At 43.3% G+C, this 18,377-nt stretch overlaps 1 protein-coding gene across 2 annotated transcripts in view; it reads left to right on the top strand.

Moving 5' to 3' along the window:
* LRRK1 (leucine rich repeat kinase 1) overlaps positions 1-18,377 on the top strand; it is a 123,061-nt gene that overhangs the window by 30,892 nt on the left and 73,792 nt on the right. For both annotated transcript variants that reach the window (XM_029950228.1, XM_029950231.1), the window contains exons 3-4: positions 11,714-11,877; positions 15,736-15,907. In XM_029950228.1, the coding sequence (XP_029806088.1) occupies positions 11,714-11,877; positions 15,736-15,907 (336 nt within the window). The remainder of the gene's footprint in view (positions 1-11,713; positions 11,878-15,735; positions 15,908-18,377) is intronic.

Raw genomic sequence — 18,377 nt, 5'->3', positions numbered from 1 at the left:
AACCCTACCGCCGCAACGCTGGAGCAGCCACATTGGAGCAGGTGGGGTGGAGGCCAGGCTCCGGGACCAGAATGAAGTCGTTCATGGAAGGCAAATCCAGAAGGGGCTGAAGGCAACCTTCTCCTCTTTCACCAGGAGAACTCTGTGCCCCAGTGCCCATGCTGAATGGACTGCAGATGAGCCAGTGTAGAGGTGAAACCCTTACCGACACGCAGAGAGCTCTGAAGGGTCGACAAATGGATTCCAAGAAGCTCTTAATGAGCACCTACTATGTGCATGGCTCAGGGTAGGCTCTGACTGGGGAAATACAGCCCAGCCTGTAGCACTTCAGGGCAGAAAGTAGGTGGACTGACCCCTCACAAGAGGATGGGCCTGGTTAGGCAGAAGAAGGAGAAGGGGGCCCATGGAGAGCCCCCCTCCCCAAGTCCTCCCTGGGGGCATAGCATCTGTGCTCAGCCTAGAAGCAGGAGGGGAATTTTGATAAATGGGGAAGGGGTGGGAGCTCCTTCCAGGTGAGAGAGACACCAGAGTAAAGGCTGAGGGAGGATGAAGTCAATGGAGGAAATGAGGGTGCAGTGGAGGGGGCAGGCCCCCTGGAAATAACCCCCACTAATGTGCTGGTCCTATTTTTTTTTTTTTAGTCATGAATTTTGCAGTCGTTTTTAAAAAGATTTTTTAGTTTATTTATTTATTTTGAAAGAGTGCACAAGTGGGAGAGGAACAGAGAGAGAGGCAGAGAGAACCCCAGGCAGCCTCTGCATGGCCAGTGCAGAGCCCCACATGGAGCTTGAACTCACAAGCCACGAGATCATGACCTGAGCTCAAGTCGGATGCTTACCCATCTAAGCCACCCAGGCGCGTCACGGTAGCTTTTTTTTTTTTTTATGTGCCTTTTTGCTGTTATTTTTACAAGACATGACAAGATTCAGACCTAAATCTTGTCAAGACCATGCAGCCATTAAGCAGCGAAGGTAGGACTTGAACCCAAGTCTTTTCATCTGAGCTGAGTGGCATTTCTGTCACCACGTTTTAGCACAGTTCACAATTCTTGGGGAAAAGACACCACTGGAAAAAATTGGGGTACCTCATCCTTAGTTTCCTTCTAGACTGCGATATTTTCTTCCTTCCCTTGTGCCCATCTTTGCCAAGAGGACGTTGGAGTCCCCTAGAAGTTTTACAGTGCTAACCTGAAAAGTATATATTTTTTATTTTATTTTTTAATTTTATTTAAATCCAAGTTAGTTAACCTATAGTGTAATAATGATTTCAGGAGTAGAATTTAATGATTCATCACTTACATATAACAGCCAGTGCTCATCCCTGAAAACTATATTTTCAGCTTGGAGTCTTTCCTTTTTGTGTTTTCCTGTGTGGCATTGCATTGTTCCTCTGTGGCTTCAACATGATAAGCATTTATAATGCATTAGGTCCTTGGCATAACCTCTGTTCTCTGCTCTACGAAACAATACCACAATCAGCATCTCCACGCATACTGCTTTTTTTTTCTTTGCACAGTGTTTTTAAATGTGTAGAATGATTCTCTTGGAGTCAGTTCCCTAAAAGCAGGGTTGCTGTGACAAAGGGTGGCCTGACCCTCAGCGTGGAGAGCCGCGATCACCTCCCCACAGTGTGACTGATTTCTTTTTCTGTCTTCACACTGTGCCATTTTACATTATGGGAGTATTAAATACAGGAACCGTCTTACTTCTGTGACTTTTACTTCCCCAGAAGGATGGTTCCTCTTTCTTTACCAGGGCGGTGTTTGTCTCTGGAGCGTGCTTTCTGTTGTGGATGTTTAAAATCTAGGAAGAAGACAGCCTCATATGCTAGCTCTTCCCTCTGTCTCAGTAAGCTGTGTCCGCAGGGTCTAGCTCAGCATATGCTGGGTGTTAAGCATTTATATAAGGAATGAGCAGTAAGTAAATGAATATTTAGAAGAATAACTAAGTATAGGAAATAATTCATCTTTGTAGCTCTGTATTTCTGGGTTTTCTCTTCTGTTGCTGCAGAAAATTCATGGAGAAACTGACTTCCAATGTTTCCTCTCTGGTTTTTCCATCTAATGAGACAGGATCATCTCACCTTTTAGTTTCCAAGTGTTTGCCAAGCACATTATGTTCCAAATAAGCATCCCAGGTTTGGTTGGGAGCACACAGCCTGGAGGGTCAGGGGACAGACTTTGGTGGCAGGTGTTGAAGGGTCCAAGTCCCAACTCCTCTCTCAACCCCCCAGAGAACTGGTCACCTCGTGGAGGACAGTGAATCCCTGCCTTGCGTGGGCTTGGCGGGAAGGTGGAAGTATGGAGGACATTTCTTACAACATCAGGAGGAACTCAATACATGGCACCAATTACGGGCCTACTAAATATTATTATTGTTGTTGTTGTTGTTGTTGTTCGACCATTTTATTTTGTCTTTTAAAATCTGTGACGTGCTTACAGACTATTGTCCCAAGAGACTTTCTTGCTCTCTGGCTCTACTCAGAACCAAAACAATTGGTATATCCAAGACATAGAGTTGTTTCTGTTTAGATAATACCATCAAAGAACTGGTTTGTGAAGCAGGTTGAAATTAGTCAGGGGCACCTGGGCGGCTCAGTCGGTTAAGCAGCCACCTTCAGCTCAGGTCATGATCTCGCGGTTTGTGAGTTCGAGCCCCGTGTTGAGCTCTGCGCTGACGGCTCGGAGCCTGGAGCCTGCTTTGGATTCTGTGTCTCCTTCTCTCTCTGCCCCTCCTCTGCTCATGCTCTGTCTCTCTGTCTCTCAAAAATAAATACACATTTTAAAAAATTAAAAAAAAAGAAATTAGTCAACCTTGGGCTGAATATACTTCATCTTTTAATTTCATCTTCTGAATTTTAAAGTCAGTGTAAGCTTGGTGAGAAAAAAATATCAGAAAACACAAAATTTGGGGCACCTTGGTGGCTCAGTTGGTTAAGCATCCAACTTTGGCACAGGTCATAATCTCACAGTTCGTGGGTTCAAGCCCTGCGGTGGACTCTGTGCTGACAGCTCAGAGCCTGGAGCCTCTTTCAGACCCTCCTCTGCTCACACTCTGTTTCTCTATCTCTTTCAAAAATAAATGAACATTAAGTAAAAAAAGTAAAAAAAAAAAAGTTAAAAAAAAGAAAAACACAAAATCTTAAAAAGCTCCATTCATTGCACTTGCTGAAGGCAACTGCTATTGTCATATATAGAGACAGACTAAATTTTTATAAGCAAAAATAATAGACTGTACACATTAGAAACCTTTTTCCCCCAAAGCACTTTAATTCCATATAATCTACCAACTTGGAGTAAATTCTGTTACTTTGCATATTTCCAATGATACTGCAACCTGTGCCCCATATTCTATACTTTTAGCTTAATATTATGTATGTATTTTTTATTATTAGTCTTCATTATTATGTTTTAATGGCTCATGGTAGTTGCTCATTTTGAACTACCTTGAGGAGGCACTGTTTTAAAAGTCAGCTCAGGCTGCTGTCACAAATTCTCACATGCTAGGTGACTTAAACAACAGACATTCCTTTCTCACAGTTCTGGAGGCTGGAAGTCCAAAGTCAAGGCACCAGCAGATTCACTTTGTGGAAAGGGCCCACTTCCTGGTTTGCAGACAGCCATCTTGTTATCGGATCCTCACTAGGCAGAGAGCGGCGAAATAAGCTCTTCTGTGACTTGTGCCACTGATCCCATTGTGGGGGCTCTGTCTTCAGGACTCAGTCACCTCCCAAAGACCCTGCCTCCTAAACCATCACCCTGAGGGTTGGGGTTAAAGCATGAATTTTGAGGGCATACACATGTGCGGTCTACAACAGACATTAAATGGGAAAGCAGAGTAGCGGGAATTCTATGAGCTCTGCGGTCAGAAAGACCTGCTTCCACTCTAGCCCAGCTAACTTTCAACTCTACCACTGTGAACAGTGTCTGTAATCCTGGCGTCCCTCGTCTGTAAACTGGCAGCCATGACACCCACTCACAGTGCTGCTGTGAGCGTTCAGTTGAATGACAAAGCTCAAGCAGCAGTTAGTGATGGTCACCTAGACATTGCCTTTCTATAAGCCATTCCCTAATTCCCTGAGACGGGCTAGTTACCCGTTTAGCGGGTTCTTGCCTGCGCTGTTGTAGGTAGTTCTGCAAGGTAGTGTCATAGCTTAAAAGTGTATCTTTTTGTGCGTGACATGTTATTTCTTCAGATGAACGCCTAGGAGAATAGGGTGCTGTTCTATAATATTGCCATATGTATAAAATATATATAATATATGTACATATATTCACATATGATATTGCTATATATATATGGCATAATGTATGCTGCAGTATATGCTACATGTTATACACATGTAGCATAATGAACACCCGATTCTACATATAGCTATGTATACTATATATATAGTATTGCTATTGCTTTCTGAAACACTCATATAATTTGCAGGCCTCCCGCAATGACAAATGTCACCACACTGGCCAGCCAATGAATGTTAGAATTCTTTAAATTTTTCGCTAGGTCAGGTGGGCATAACATGGCCTCTTAAGATGAATTGTATTTTTTCTTTCTAAAGAAAATAGCACTTTTTCTTGCGACTTTCCCTCGTGTGAGCTGTTTGTTTATATAACTGCTCATCCCCCCTCTTATTAGCAAAAATCCACTTGGTGAGAAAACCCACAGAGAAGCTGTGCGTCTGTGCTGTGAGGCTCTGAGGTAGGAGAAGCCCTGAGCAGCCGCTGCCGAGCGTGGGTCTGTGTGAGCCGTGAGCCAGGATGCTGCCGCTTTCTGTCCTGATGCTGGTCGATCCGGGCGGCCCAGCGTGATGGGCTGAGCACCGGCTATCTGGGGCTGGTGAGGAATTACCACCGAGGGTCACCCTGGGGGTCACACCCCCCACCCCGCATCCCCCAACCTCTGCATCTTCCCCGAATAACTAAAGGGTTGGATTTCACTGTAATATGACCCAGAGATGAAAACTGCTACTGATGCTAAAATCCTAGAGTGATAGCTGCCAAGAAAGAGGCATCCTTCCAGTTGAAGGTTGGTAAACCCTGGGCTAAGCGGGTGAGCCCCTGCATGGCCAGGAGGGTGTCCCCTCCGGAGAGGGACAGCCGCTGCTCCCGTGCTCCGGCCACCCAGGGACTCGGTGGAGGATGCACAGCAGGGTCCTTAAGCAAATATGACCAGGTCAGTAGCATCTTAAAGTTTACTTTTGTGTGCTTTGCTGGGAACTGTGGGTTGAGAGAGATGTTTTTACTTTCTGGTACTCTGTCAATGGAGATGAATGGAATAAAAAATTCGTAGATATGCAAGTAAAATGTTAGGGTCTTTTCCGGGGTATACAGAGGATGCAACAGATTTTGCATGGACAGACAGCATTCTCTTTCCACCATACATGTTCCCTTTAGTGAGGAAGAGAGAATTAATATAATATGTTATAATTACATATAGTGCATAATATAATATTAATATGATATCATTATATATAATTAAATATATATATATGAGAGGCCAACATTTAGAACTTACAGAATTAAAGTCACTTTCATATTACCTCTCCATGGTCCTAGATTTGTAGAAGAAAAACAGTAGAGAGAGAAGTTTATTCTGATTTTTGGGTGGGGAGGGATGACTTAACAAATATTGTTCTAGAAGAAAAGGTAAGACTCTCCTTAGGATATAAGGACAGAATGGACGGACAAAGGGAGACTCTCTTTAAGGGGAGAAATCTATGAGGAACTGTTCGGGTAAGTGACCTGGATTTTATAGGTGACATCGCTCAATCATATTCATGCAATTCTATTTTACTATGTCCCCAAAATAGAAGAGAAGAAAAATTTCCATTCATTTTCCTCCAGTCAGAATACTCTGCTTTTCCAAAACCTGAATTACAGAAATGATATTTACAGCCTGAGTTATTGGCAACCTAGCATTTCTCCTAGCAATGGCTGAATGTGTAGAGCACTCACTGTTGCTGAAAATATTTCTGTTATAAATAGAGTGCTACATCGAACGTGATTCTCCAGGACAAAATGATGTATGTTCCCATTCCACAGGCTTTTAAATATTGTTTTAACCAAATACTTCTTCATGTTCTGAACTTTAATTAGCATCTATGTCCAGCATATTTAAATGCCAGACTATGCGGATATTAACATTTGTCACCGATCAGGAATATGTCCACTGTCATTTCACAGCTTACTGTAGATGTTTCTTGTGTTCTTGAATCATTCTACACGGGCTGAATCCGTAACCTTAGCCATCTGCTCTATTTGTAGCCTCCCCTCACTAGCTCCTACTTCTAATTAATTGATTCCTAAAATCAAACCAAAAAAAAAAAAATTGTGCTTTTGATTTCCCTTTCTCCTCCTTTATTTGGTTACTTACTTCATTAAGCATATTAATCATATTAATTTTGCATCAAAAGCAAGTGAGATGCCTGTTTGTAGTGTATGTGAGTATGTATATATTCATGGATATAGGGTATTTTCATTGCTATATAGGAAAACAATGACATTGCAATAGAGAACAAAATGGAATTTTTTTATTTGAAACAGAATCATTCTAATGTTCTATAATTATTTTCCTACTGGTTCTAGTTGCTTATTTGGTATTTTATTGACTAGGATACATTTCGGGTGTTTATATTTTTAATATGAATTTTACATCCGTATGAACAAAATACTTAGAGCTGTCATATTTTACTGCAGAGAAGAGTAGAATTATGGACAATGGCTAGTTAACAGACACAAATCACTAAATAATCTTGAGTGGCCTAATACAGTCCTCTGCTTTAAGTTTAAATCAGAAGTCACCAGTTGTCAAATACAGAACTGTAGTATTTGGGGTGGAAAGTACTATGAAAATAAATATTTACCTCAAGAAAAGGTGCTGATGTTAGGGAGGACAGGCTTCTGCCTTATTATATATTGTAATTCTATATTTCTTTTTCCAATGAGAATGTGTTCTTTTATTCCTTGTGTAAATTCTTTAAGGCTTAAGATAAAATAGTCATCTAATTCCATTATGGGAAATAGAAAAAAGAAAAATATTTTCTAATTCCATTTTTAATTCCACCCCAGCCCATCCTGAATACTAATTATTAGCATTGTGGTCTTTTTTTCTTTCCATTTAAGTGTATGCTAACCATTCTCTTTATAATTTCAGGGAATTAAGAGAAGTTTGCAGATTAAATCAAATGCATGCGTGTTAGCAGACGTTTTCCTGTAATGTCCTTCCAACAATTCGATTCCAGACCCCCGCCCTCCAGCCCTCAGCATCAGTTACAGTGGCTGTGCATGCAACCTAAGAAAATCAGATGCAGAACTGAAAACACCACAACATTAAAAAATATATAAATAGAATTGAGCAGAGTTTTGGTTCCGATTACATCATTTACTGCACATATGCTGCATTATTTAAAAATCAGGTTAAAGAAAAATCACCCTTGTAATTTGACTTACATCCTATGCCCTAGGTTCTGCCTTCTCAATATCGCTTAATTGGGACTGAAAGGTGAACTGTTTTTATTTATGTTCCTAACGTGAACAGAAGAGGTTACTTTATACTTGCCTGTGTATACGCACACACACACACACACACACACACACACACACACACACACACACACACTACTCACTCACTCATGCTTGTAATTTACAGAGATATGGGAAAATTTTGTTAAATTTTAAAAGATGAGCAATGACATAATTAAGTGCCCCTTCTGATGGATGCCGCTGCTGGTGATTCTTCCTCCTTCTCACAACCTGCCAATGCCTTTCTCCTTCCAGCCAGCTCTCCTATGTCCCAGCGTCTCTGATGGTAAATAATTAATGGGACTGTTAGCTTGCACTGGGGAGCGAAGCTGTCTTACTCACAAGTGCAGCCACTACACACTGAGACGTTTCCTGATTCCTCTTTACAAAAATACACAACCCAGAACCCCCAGTAATCTCCACTCAGACACAGCAATGTTGCATTGGTGTTTTGGGAATAATGTAGATGGTGTGTTTTGTGATGCTTATCCACTTACATGGATTTTCGGAATGGTCATCTTTGACATAGGGAAAGTCCTGGCTTAGAATGAGTTGTTAAGACCCTGAACAGTATCAAGGGACTTTACTGTAAGCAGATTGTCTTTGCCTTTCTGTAGAGCAGGATTTTTCTGCCCTGATGGTGGCCCTTATTCAGTATGCCATATGGTGGCCCTGCATTTGGGGTATGATATTTTGACTCACTTCTATACATTTTGTTACGAGGAAAAATGTAAATATGAAGTTGAAAGAATTGAACCATGTACATCCATTACCCACTCCCTAAATTCTACCATTACATTTTCTAAAGTTGTGCTCTCACATTCTATCCATATGTGTATCCATATGTGATGTCCATCCATCAATCCAATGTTTTCAATGCATTTCAAAGAAAGTTGCAAGCATCCAGGGCACCTGGGTAGCTCAGTCGGTGAAGCGTCTGGCTTTGGCTCAGGTCATGATCTTGTGGTCCGTGAGTTCAGGCCCCACATTAGGCTCTGTGCCGACAGCTCAGAATCTGGAGCCTGCTTCAGATTCTGTGTCTCCCTCTCTCTCTCTCTGCCCCTCCCCTACTCATGCTCTGTCTCTCTGTCTCTCAAAAATGAATAAATATTAAAATAATTGTTTTTAGAGTTGCAAGCATCTGCACACATCCCCTCAAAATTGTTGGCATTTATATTATTAACTACAGGTCAATATTGTTTATAGCGCCTGTGGGTAAAATCCATATAGAGCAAAATGCACAAATCTTCATTAGACTGTTTGATAAATTTTGAGAAATTACAAACAGCAATTTTCTCAAGCCCTCACTCTGGTAAATTTCATGCCTGTCCCTGCCCCCAGGAACCACTCTTCTGATTTTTTTTCACTCATCGATTACATCATCATATTAATGGAATCATTTTGTGCAATCTTTCTTGCACTCAGCATTATGTTTTGAGACTGCCTGTCACTCACTTCATGGATCAGCAGTTCATTCCTTTTTATTGCTGAGTAATTACTGAGCCACAGTAGTTGTTTAATCATTCTTCTGTTGACGGACGCTTGTGCTATTTAAAATTTGGACGTAGTATGAAGGAAGCTGCTATGAACATTCTTGGATAAGCTTTTTAGACATATTTCTCTTGGGTAAATATCTGAAAATAGAATTACTGGATCATAGGGTAGCTGTATGTTTAGTTTTATAAGAAACCACCAGACTTGTTTCCAAATGGTTGTGCCATTTTATACTCTAGCCAATAAGGCTTGAGTGTTCTGGATGCTTCCTAACCTCACCAGGTATTGTAATTCATTTTAAATTTTAGTGATTCTGGTAGGAATATAGTTGTGTCTCCTTCTGGTTTTAATTAGCATCTGCCTGATGACTAGGTATTTTGTGCTTTTTGAATATTTTTAATATCCTCTTCTGTTCCAATCTTTGCCCACTTTTAATGGGGTTGTCCTTTATTAATAAGTTTTGGAGTCCTTTATGTATTCTGGATACCGTTCTATTGGGGGGGTATTTATGTTCTGTAAATATTTTCTTCCAGTGTATAAATTGTCTATTCATTTTTAAACAGTATCTCAATCTTTTGAGGAGCAGAAGTTTTAAAATTTGGTAAAATCTAATTTAGCAATTTTTCCTTTCATGGTTATTGCTTTCTGTGTCCCATCTAAGAAATCTTTGCTTACTCTCAAGACATAAATATATTCCCTTATTGTTTTTCTAGCAATTCCATAATTTTAACCTTTGTGTTAGGTGCATAATCCATTTCAAATTAATGCGTGTGTGTGAAAGTAGAAGTCCAGCTTTCTTTTTATTCATTGTGAGTGTCCAGTTCCAGCACCATTTGTTGAAAAAACTGCTTTTCTCATTGTATTGCTTCAGCACTCTTGCAAAAATCAATTGAATGTGCAAGTATGGCTGCATTTCTCAAGTGCTATTCCATTGGTTTATTTGTCTATACTAGTACCACAATGCCTGATTACTGTAGCTTTATAATAAGTCTTGACATCACATGGTGTCCATCTTCCAATTCTCTACTTTTTCAAGATTACTTTAGATATTTAAATTCAAATATTTAAATTCAAAATCTTTTGAATTTCCATACAAATTTGAAGATCACATTGTTAATTTCTACCCCCAAAAGCCTATAAGAATTATGGTTGGATTTTATTGAATCTATAGGTAAAATTGAGAAGAATTGACAAGTTAATAATATTGATTTCTCCAATCCATGAACATGGGATGTCTCTCCATTTATATAGGTCTTCCTATGTTTTGTTACATTTATTCCTAAGCACATAATTTCATGCTACTATAAATAATTCTTTTTATTTTCCAAATGTTAGCTGGTATAGTGTAATTCATTTCTGTGATATGAATGTTTGGAAGCCAACCTTGCCCAGCATTAATTTCACATGGGAACATGCTCCTTTTATTCATTCCTTCAAAGAGGCAGCAGAGAGATGGAGGAGGTTCACACTAGCCTGAGAGCTAGGGGACCAAACTTCAGCTCAGGTTTGCCTTTTACTGACTGTGTGAACTTGGCCAAGAGTGGTAGGATTCTCTTCCTATTTCACTCAACACAGTCAGAATATAACTCCTCATTCGTTGTAGTCTTTTCAGTAATATTTATAGAGATAAAACTTTTAACTCTGGTTCACTTGTGCATTTGGAAATTTGGTAGAAGCCTTGAATTTTCTCCTCAGAAAAATGTACACATACGTGCACACACACACACACACACACATACACATACACACACACACACAAAGTTTTGTGTTCAATTTAGGATATTAAGGCAAGCTTGGAAGGCTATACGTTAGCCTTTGGGGACCACAAAACCCCTGTTCTAAAAGGAGAGCTCAATGAGGGTAGGAGCTGGCTTCCTTTGCTTACACATTGTCAGCACCCAGTATGGTGCTCAGCTGATCATGGCTGCCCAGTGAATGCCCCAGCATTGCTGCGACATACCTTCTGCAAAGCCGGCCATTCTTCCCAAGTAGCACAGCCAGTGTCCACTGTTAGAGAACAACAAGACAATGCCCGATGGCTGAGCCACACTTCAGACAACCAGACTGACAGAGTCAAGAGATATCTGAGGGCCGGTCACACCAGTGTTCCAAGGGCGTCCCAAGGCCTAGAGTTTCAGGGGATCTCCAAGACTGTAATGTGGCATATTTGGCAGGGGCAGGCATGGATGAGGGCTGCTGATTCTAAATTCCACATCCTTACTGGGGTTTTCTAGGCAGAGAGGGTATAGATTTCCAAATCCCAAGTATTAGACCTGCCTTTCTTCCACCACTAGATACTATACCCCTGTGAGGGAAACAGAAGGGGAACAGTTGGCTGGACCATCAGGTATCCCACAAAAACCCCTACTTTTCTGTTGCTGTTGGTGAGATCAGCCTGGCAGTTCCCAGCCAGGCAGCTGCCCCAGGTGCCCTGACCCGCGCCGTGTCAGGACGGTGTTGCTGCACAGACAGCCTGACTCAGCACCAGCCCCACACAGGAAGTTCCTCCCACAGGGCTGCAGATCCCGGGGTCTGCTGCCTTTGGTGACACTGGCATTGTTTCAGGGCAGCCCTTTCCTCTTCCTAAAGCCCCAGATTTATGTCCTGGAGAGCTCAGCCTGCTCTCCTCTCCAGGGATTCCCATGAGCAGCTCTGGAAAGTGATGGTGATGTTGTGTGTGTGCTTCTATCCACTCAGGTGCTGGGGACATGGGCAGCAAACCATCCACGCCAGGCAGTGACCCCACAGCGCGGTGCCCAGGGGCGGAGGGCATTCATACCGCATACAAGCAAGGAGACCCCAGCAGGGCCCGGCACCTGCTCCGGGAGGCCTGTGATGAGAGCACGTCCCAGCTGGAGAAGGTAGGGTCAATGCCAGCTCTTTCTGCCAGACTGGGGACGTGGCTTGGATGGAGGTTGTCACCCAGATTATTTCCTTGTTATCATCATAATCATACTGGGGGGGGGGGATTGTAACTCATTTCACATGTAAATTTATGGCTGCCAGTCTTTTCAAGCTTCCCAGCCTGCATTATGCTCAGCAGGAAATTTTTTAAAAAAGCAATCTCAAAAGGTCACATTCTGTATGATTCCGTTTGTGTAACATTCTCAAAATGACAAAATCATAGAGATGGAAGAGAGATTCATGGTTGCTGGGATTCGTGATGGTGGAGGGCATTATGGTGAGTATGACTGTAAAGCAGGGGCTCAGAGACTGATCTCCCAGTGGAGTACTTCTGTATATTTTTTGAAGTTTTTTAATGTTTATTTTTGAAAGAGAGAGTGGGGGAGCGGCAGAAAGAGAGGGAAAACACAGAATCCGAAGCAGACTCCAGGCTCCGAGCTGTCAGCACAGATCTCGATGCGGGGCTCGAACCCACGATCCGTGAGATCTTGACCTGAGCTGAAGTCAGATGCTTAACCGACTGAGGCACCCAGGTACCCGGAGTAGTTCTATATCTTGATCACGGTGGTGTTTGCACAAGTGCAGAATGATATACCCACATTGTACTAACATCAAATTACTGGTTTTGATCTTGAACTACAGTTGTGTAAGGTGTCACCATTGGGGGAAACTGAATTAAGGAGACATGGATGCCCCTAAAGACTGTCTTTGCAACTTCCTATGAATCTCTATTTCAGAGCAAAAAGAAAAAAAATAAGTGAAGTATAATTCCACTTTTATGACATTTAAAAGCTGGCAAGAACAAATCCGTGGTATTAAGAATCAGGATAGTGGTTATTCCAGGTAAAATAGTGGCCAGAAGGGGGACTTTGGGGCACAGATAATCTTAGGTTCCATGGTCTGGGTGTCCATTGCATGAATGTGTTCATTTGTAACAGTTCATGAAACTGAACACACAATTTGTATACTTTTCTGTGGGTGTGTTATACACCAATAAAAAGTTACAATGACTGGGGGCACCCGCGTGGCCCAGTTGGTTGAGCATCTGATTTCAGCTCAGGTCACAATCTCGTGGTTCATGAGTTCAAGCCCCACATCGGGCTCTGGGCTGACCGCCCCTTCCCTGCTCATACTCTCTCTTTCTCTCTCAAAAATAGACATAAAAAATTTTTTTAAATTACAGTGACTAAAGTAAAAGAAGAGTTTGGTTTCAAATGGGATTACCCATGTGTTGCTATGGATGAACATGTTCTGGAAGACTGTGTAAGAGCATGTGCCTTTGCAAAAGGAAATTGGGGAGGAGAGAGATGGAGGGAGGCCTCCTTTTTTATCTGATACTTTTCTATGCTATTTGAATTAAAATAAATACACACCACAGAGCATCTAGGCTGTCTCTATGCAGAGGGCCAGCCCTGACCTTTCCTGACTTCTGGTTCCTCTTGGCTTCCGCTGGCCCCTGTGAAATCACCACTTAATGAGGATGGGGCTTTTAAGCCTCCAACCCACTAGAGTGTAGACAGTTGTTGGTTGTGTGTGGTGAACATTTAATCAGTCCCTGTGGTTTTTCTCCCTAATGCAAGTGCTTTCCTGGAAGGGCAGGCCTCCCGGGCCCCACCCCGGGCAGATTGGCAGGCCAGTGGGTTTTTCTTTTTCGGTCATATTAAGTGAGCGTGTCACGTCAGCAGCTCATTCACTCCCCTTCATAACCCAGGCCTCCCTCCACATCCCACGTTCCCTGGGAAGTCCTGGATGGAATGGAGAGGACATAGGCTTTGGGGCAGACAGACCCGGGTTCAAATCCTGGCTAGTTCTGCAGACTGTAAGTTCCCTCGCTGTGGGCAAGCCTTCCTTTCCTTACCCACAAGCTGGAAACAGAGTGTGAAAATAAATTTTAAAAACCTCATTTAAACTGGAGTCTGGAAGCCCTGAAAGGGGAGTTCTCACGGAGAGGAAGCCACTTCCCGCACCCCAGTTGGAGGAAGGGGGGTTTCTCCTTGACCCGCACAGCACAGCCAACGGGAACTCAGTGAAACATTCTCCCAGCTTCTTCCTTTTTCCCTTATAAAAGTAAGCCCCTCTCTTCTGTTCTCCAGACTTGCCTATGGCTCACCATACTTTGCTTATCTTGAATTGCAATTCTTCTGCTATTCCCAAATAAACTCATTTTGCAGGTAAAATAACTGGCTCTTTTTTTTTAGGTTTATTTATTTATTTTTCAGGGGGTGAGGGACAGAGAGAGAGGGAGAGAGAGCATCCGAAGCAGGCTCCATGCTGTGAGTGCAGAGCCTGATGTGGGGCTTGATCCCACAAACTGTGAGATCACCACCTGAGCTGAAATCCAGAGTCAGACACTTAACCGACTGAGCCACCCAGGTGCCCCTGGCTCTTTCCTTTTTCTTTTTTTTTTTTTAAGATCAATAACAGATATAGTCCTCAAAAGACTGTTATCAGGATGAAGTGTGATCGTGTAAATAAAATGTTCAGTGCAGCATTGGGCATGTGATAAGGGCTTAATATATCAGTTCCAATCCCAGGGATACTGTAGACCTATCCCTGTTCATCTCACCCTAAAGTGACTCCCAAAGAACTTGCTTTCTTTTTTTTTTTAATGTTTTTTTTTTAATTTATATTTTTGAGACAGAGAGATTCAGAGCATGAGCCGGGACGGGCAGAGATAGAGGGAGACACAGAATCAGAAGCAGGCTCCAGGCTCTGAGCTGTCAGCACAGAGCCCGATGCGGGGCTGGAACCCATGAACGTGAGATCATGACCTGAGCCAAAGTTGGACGCTTAACCAACTGAGCCACCCAGGCGCCCCAGCACTTGCTTTCTAACCTATTCAGTAAGCAAAATATGCTGTTTGCCACGACAGATTGGTCCTGGCATCCTCAGTGCTCGCCCTGCCTCTTACCAGCAGTCCGTCCTCAGGAAATGTCAATGATGGCACAGCCTACCTCGTTCCAGTGTCGGTTCTGCGTGCCCCTCCTGGAGCACTGACGCCCAAGTGCACGGGGAATAGCCATGTTCCAGGAGGACTTCACGTTTCAGTAATGCCGTCACACTGTGCGTGCCAATCCAGCATTCGTTTTGCAGACCCAGCGAGCCTACGAAAAGTGAAGTCCATTCTTATAGTCTCTGAAAGCCATTTTCTAGCTGTGTGATTTGGGCGAGTAATGAAGCCTCTCTGAACCTCCATGTCCTTGTCCATGTATTAGTATTCTGCCTCAGATGAGGATACTCACATGGTCCCCAACCTCATGAAGCTCGTGGTGAAGAGCAGTGCTAGCCCAAAGAAACAGAACGGGACCCAAATTAATATCATGTTGTCTGGCAGTCACATCCAAAAAGGAAACAGAAACAGATGAAATATTAATCATATATTTTATTTGATCTTTCTTTTTTTAATGTTTTTTATTTATTTTTGAGACACAGAGAGAGACAGCATGAGCAGGGAGGGTCAGAGAGAGAGGGAGATACAGAATCTGAAGCAGGCTCCAGGCTCTGAGCTAGCTGTCAGCACAGAGCCCGATGCGGGGCTCGAACCCACGAACTGTGAGATCATGACCTGAGCCAAAGCCGGACGCCTAACCAACTGAGCCACCCAGGTGGCCCTATTTGATCTTTCAACATATGATCCATATAAAAATTATCGACAGGGTTGTTGACATTTTTAGACTAAATCTTTGAAATGGCATGTGATTTTACACCACGGCACCTCTCATTTTGCATGAGTCCTCGTTGCAAGTCCCCGACACCCACGTGTGACCCATAGTGCCATCACCCAAGTCCTGTCGTTCCTGCTCTGCTTTGACCAGGGCCAGCTCCTGAGCATCCCAGCGGCCTATGGGGATCTGGAGACCGTCCGCTACCTTCTCACCGAGAGGCGGGTGGAGCTGCCCACGGAGCCCACCGACGACAACCCAGCTGTGGTAGCAGCGCACTTTGGGCACACCGACGTCGTGCAGGAACTGCTCGAGTCTTTGCCAGGTAAATCCCAGGGTGTGAGCTTCTTGGCCACCTCTCGGGACACCCTCCTCTTAGGAATCAGACAGTCATGGGGGGGGGGGTGCTTCCCCTCCAAATGCTTGTTTCTTCACGCTTCCCCCCAAGCAGGAGATCCAGACATCTGGGGCATCAAAGTGACAAGCCAAAGTCAAAACTGCCTGGCTGCCAATGGCAACACCACCTCACGTGTCTCACTCCCTTCAGCTCAGGAGGCCAATGTTCTCACGCCATATTCGATAAAATGTATGGATCTATGTCCCTTTTTTAAAAAGTTAACAGATTATATTCTTTAAAGCAGTTTTAGGTGATGTGAAGGGATAGGGAATTCCCATCTATCTCCCTGCAAAACGTTCCCCTATCACTTACATTTTGTATCAGTGTCACACATTTGTTACAACTGAGGAACACAGAGAGACCAGGCGGTCCCCTATCGTTCAGAGCTCCTGATCAAGCAGAGGAAGTCGAAGCAGAAAGGAGTAACGCTGTGCAGGGTAACCATGCCACAGCTGAAGTGTTGACAGAGGGGTCTGGTAGCGCACAAACAGAATGTCTTGTCTGGGTGCAGGACAGGGTCTTCATACATAAGGAGATGATGTCTGAGCTGGGTTTTGCAGGATGAGTAGGAGTTTACCTGGCAGACAAGAGAAGGGAGGGCTGAGGTTACCTACTATTGGAGAGAAGGGACCCGAGCATGGCTGGACCTGAGCATTGTTTTCAGCTGCTTTTAGGACATCCCATCTTCAACCCAACTAGGGACAGAGTTGCTGAGGACTAAAGGAGTCTGGAGCATTGTTCTGGACCCTACAGGAGGTGCAAAGATGGGCAAAACAGTGTGTGTGCCTATGAATCCCCAAACTGGAGGGCAAGGTGGCCATTTTTAGGAGTAATGTAAGACCAGAAGACACACAGGACACAACTAGAGAGCAAGGGAGGATCTGAGGCTCACATGAGGTTGGTACATCATTATGTAATTTCTGGTCTCTGTATCTAAATAGAGCAAAGGGGGAAGAGGACAGATGGAGACCAAAATGGGGTTCTTTCTGAGTTTCACTGGATTGAGGCCTCAGGAAATACATTTAGGGGTCTCATATGGTTCAGAAAGAACCCTTTGGTTTCAGGTGTTTAAATCTTTCAGTTTTGCAGGGCTTAATTCTTGGCTTTGCCATTTACCATGGGACATTTGGCAAGCTCCCAGACCTCTCTGAGCTTTGAGTTCCTCATTTGAAAATCATAGCTTTGAAATACAGCCTAATATATAGCCTCCTAAGACTGGTGTACATCCACTCTCAAGAAGTTAACAGCATGGGGAGCCTGGGTGGCTCAGTCGGTTAAGCCTCCGACTTCGGCTCAGGTCAGTTCTCACCCTTGTGGGTTCGAGCCCCGCATCAGGCTCTGTGCTGACCGCTGGCTCAGAGCCTGGAGCCTGTTTCGGGTTCTGTGTCTCCTTCTCTCTCTGCGCCTCCCACTCTCATGCTCTGTCTCTCTCTGTATCAAAAATAAATAAAACATTAAAAAAAAAAGAAGTTAACAGCATGATGAGTGGATTTCTCTTCTCTAGATAGCCTTGCAGTGAGTGAGTTAGGGGTCACTTGTTAGTATCTGTTCAAGTACCACCTCCTCTAAGTTGTTAGTTCTAGTTACGAGAGAGAAGGGACATTTATTTACCATCTGCTATAGCCCAGGCACTGCCCGGATGCCCTTTGTGATGGATTTTCATTTCTTCCATTCCCCCTCTCCCCCCAAGTCCTAGTCAATTTCTTGCCATGGAGGAGAGGGTCTCCGTCTCCATGCTTGGGAGCACTTTGGTTCCTAAGGACTTTCAGTCTCTGGAAATGGGACAATGTTATGATACACTTGGCAGGTATCAATCTGGACAAGGAGATCATTTTTCCATGGCAGCTATATCTAAAAGACATGGCGTTCCTTTGAACTTGAAGATATTGTAACACTTCAGCCCACACGGCCCCTGTTAATTCAGTGTGCTAAATGTTATTTCATTCTGGAATTAAGTAGGTGGTTCTTGCAGGGAGTGATTCTCAGAATTCTAGGCTGGATAGTTAGATCTATTTCTTTCATCAGAGCCTTTTTTTTTTCATTTATGAAAGCAATATACGTATTTTACAGACATTTTAGAAATATAGTAAAGTATAAGTACTCTAAAAACATAATGACATATAATGAGTTAGCATGTACTGAGCCAGGCCCTTGACATACATTATGTCATGCAACCCTCACATTAAACTTGGGAGGATGAGTGTTATTCCCATTTTACCAGTAGGTAAACTGAGTCAGGGAGAGGTGAAGAATCTTGTTACACCGCTGAAAAGTTTTAGCCCTAAGCTGTCTGTCTCCAAAGCCCATGTCCCTGTATGTAATGCTACTATGGGAATGAGGTCAGGGCTGCGGATGGGAAAAGGGTGGGGGAAATAATGGTCACAATCCCACTACCCAG

The sequence above is a fragment of the Suricata suricatta genome, chromosome 9, assembly GCF_006229205.1.
Source record: "Suricata suricatta isolate VVHF042 chromosome 9, meerkat_22Aug2017_6uvM2_HiC, whole genome shotgun sequence".
NCBI classification, from domain to species: Eukaryota; Metazoa; Chordata; class Mammalia; order Carnivora; family Herpestidae; genus Suricata; species Suricata suricatta.
This window is presented reverse-complemented; position numbering and strand designations above follow the sequence as displayed.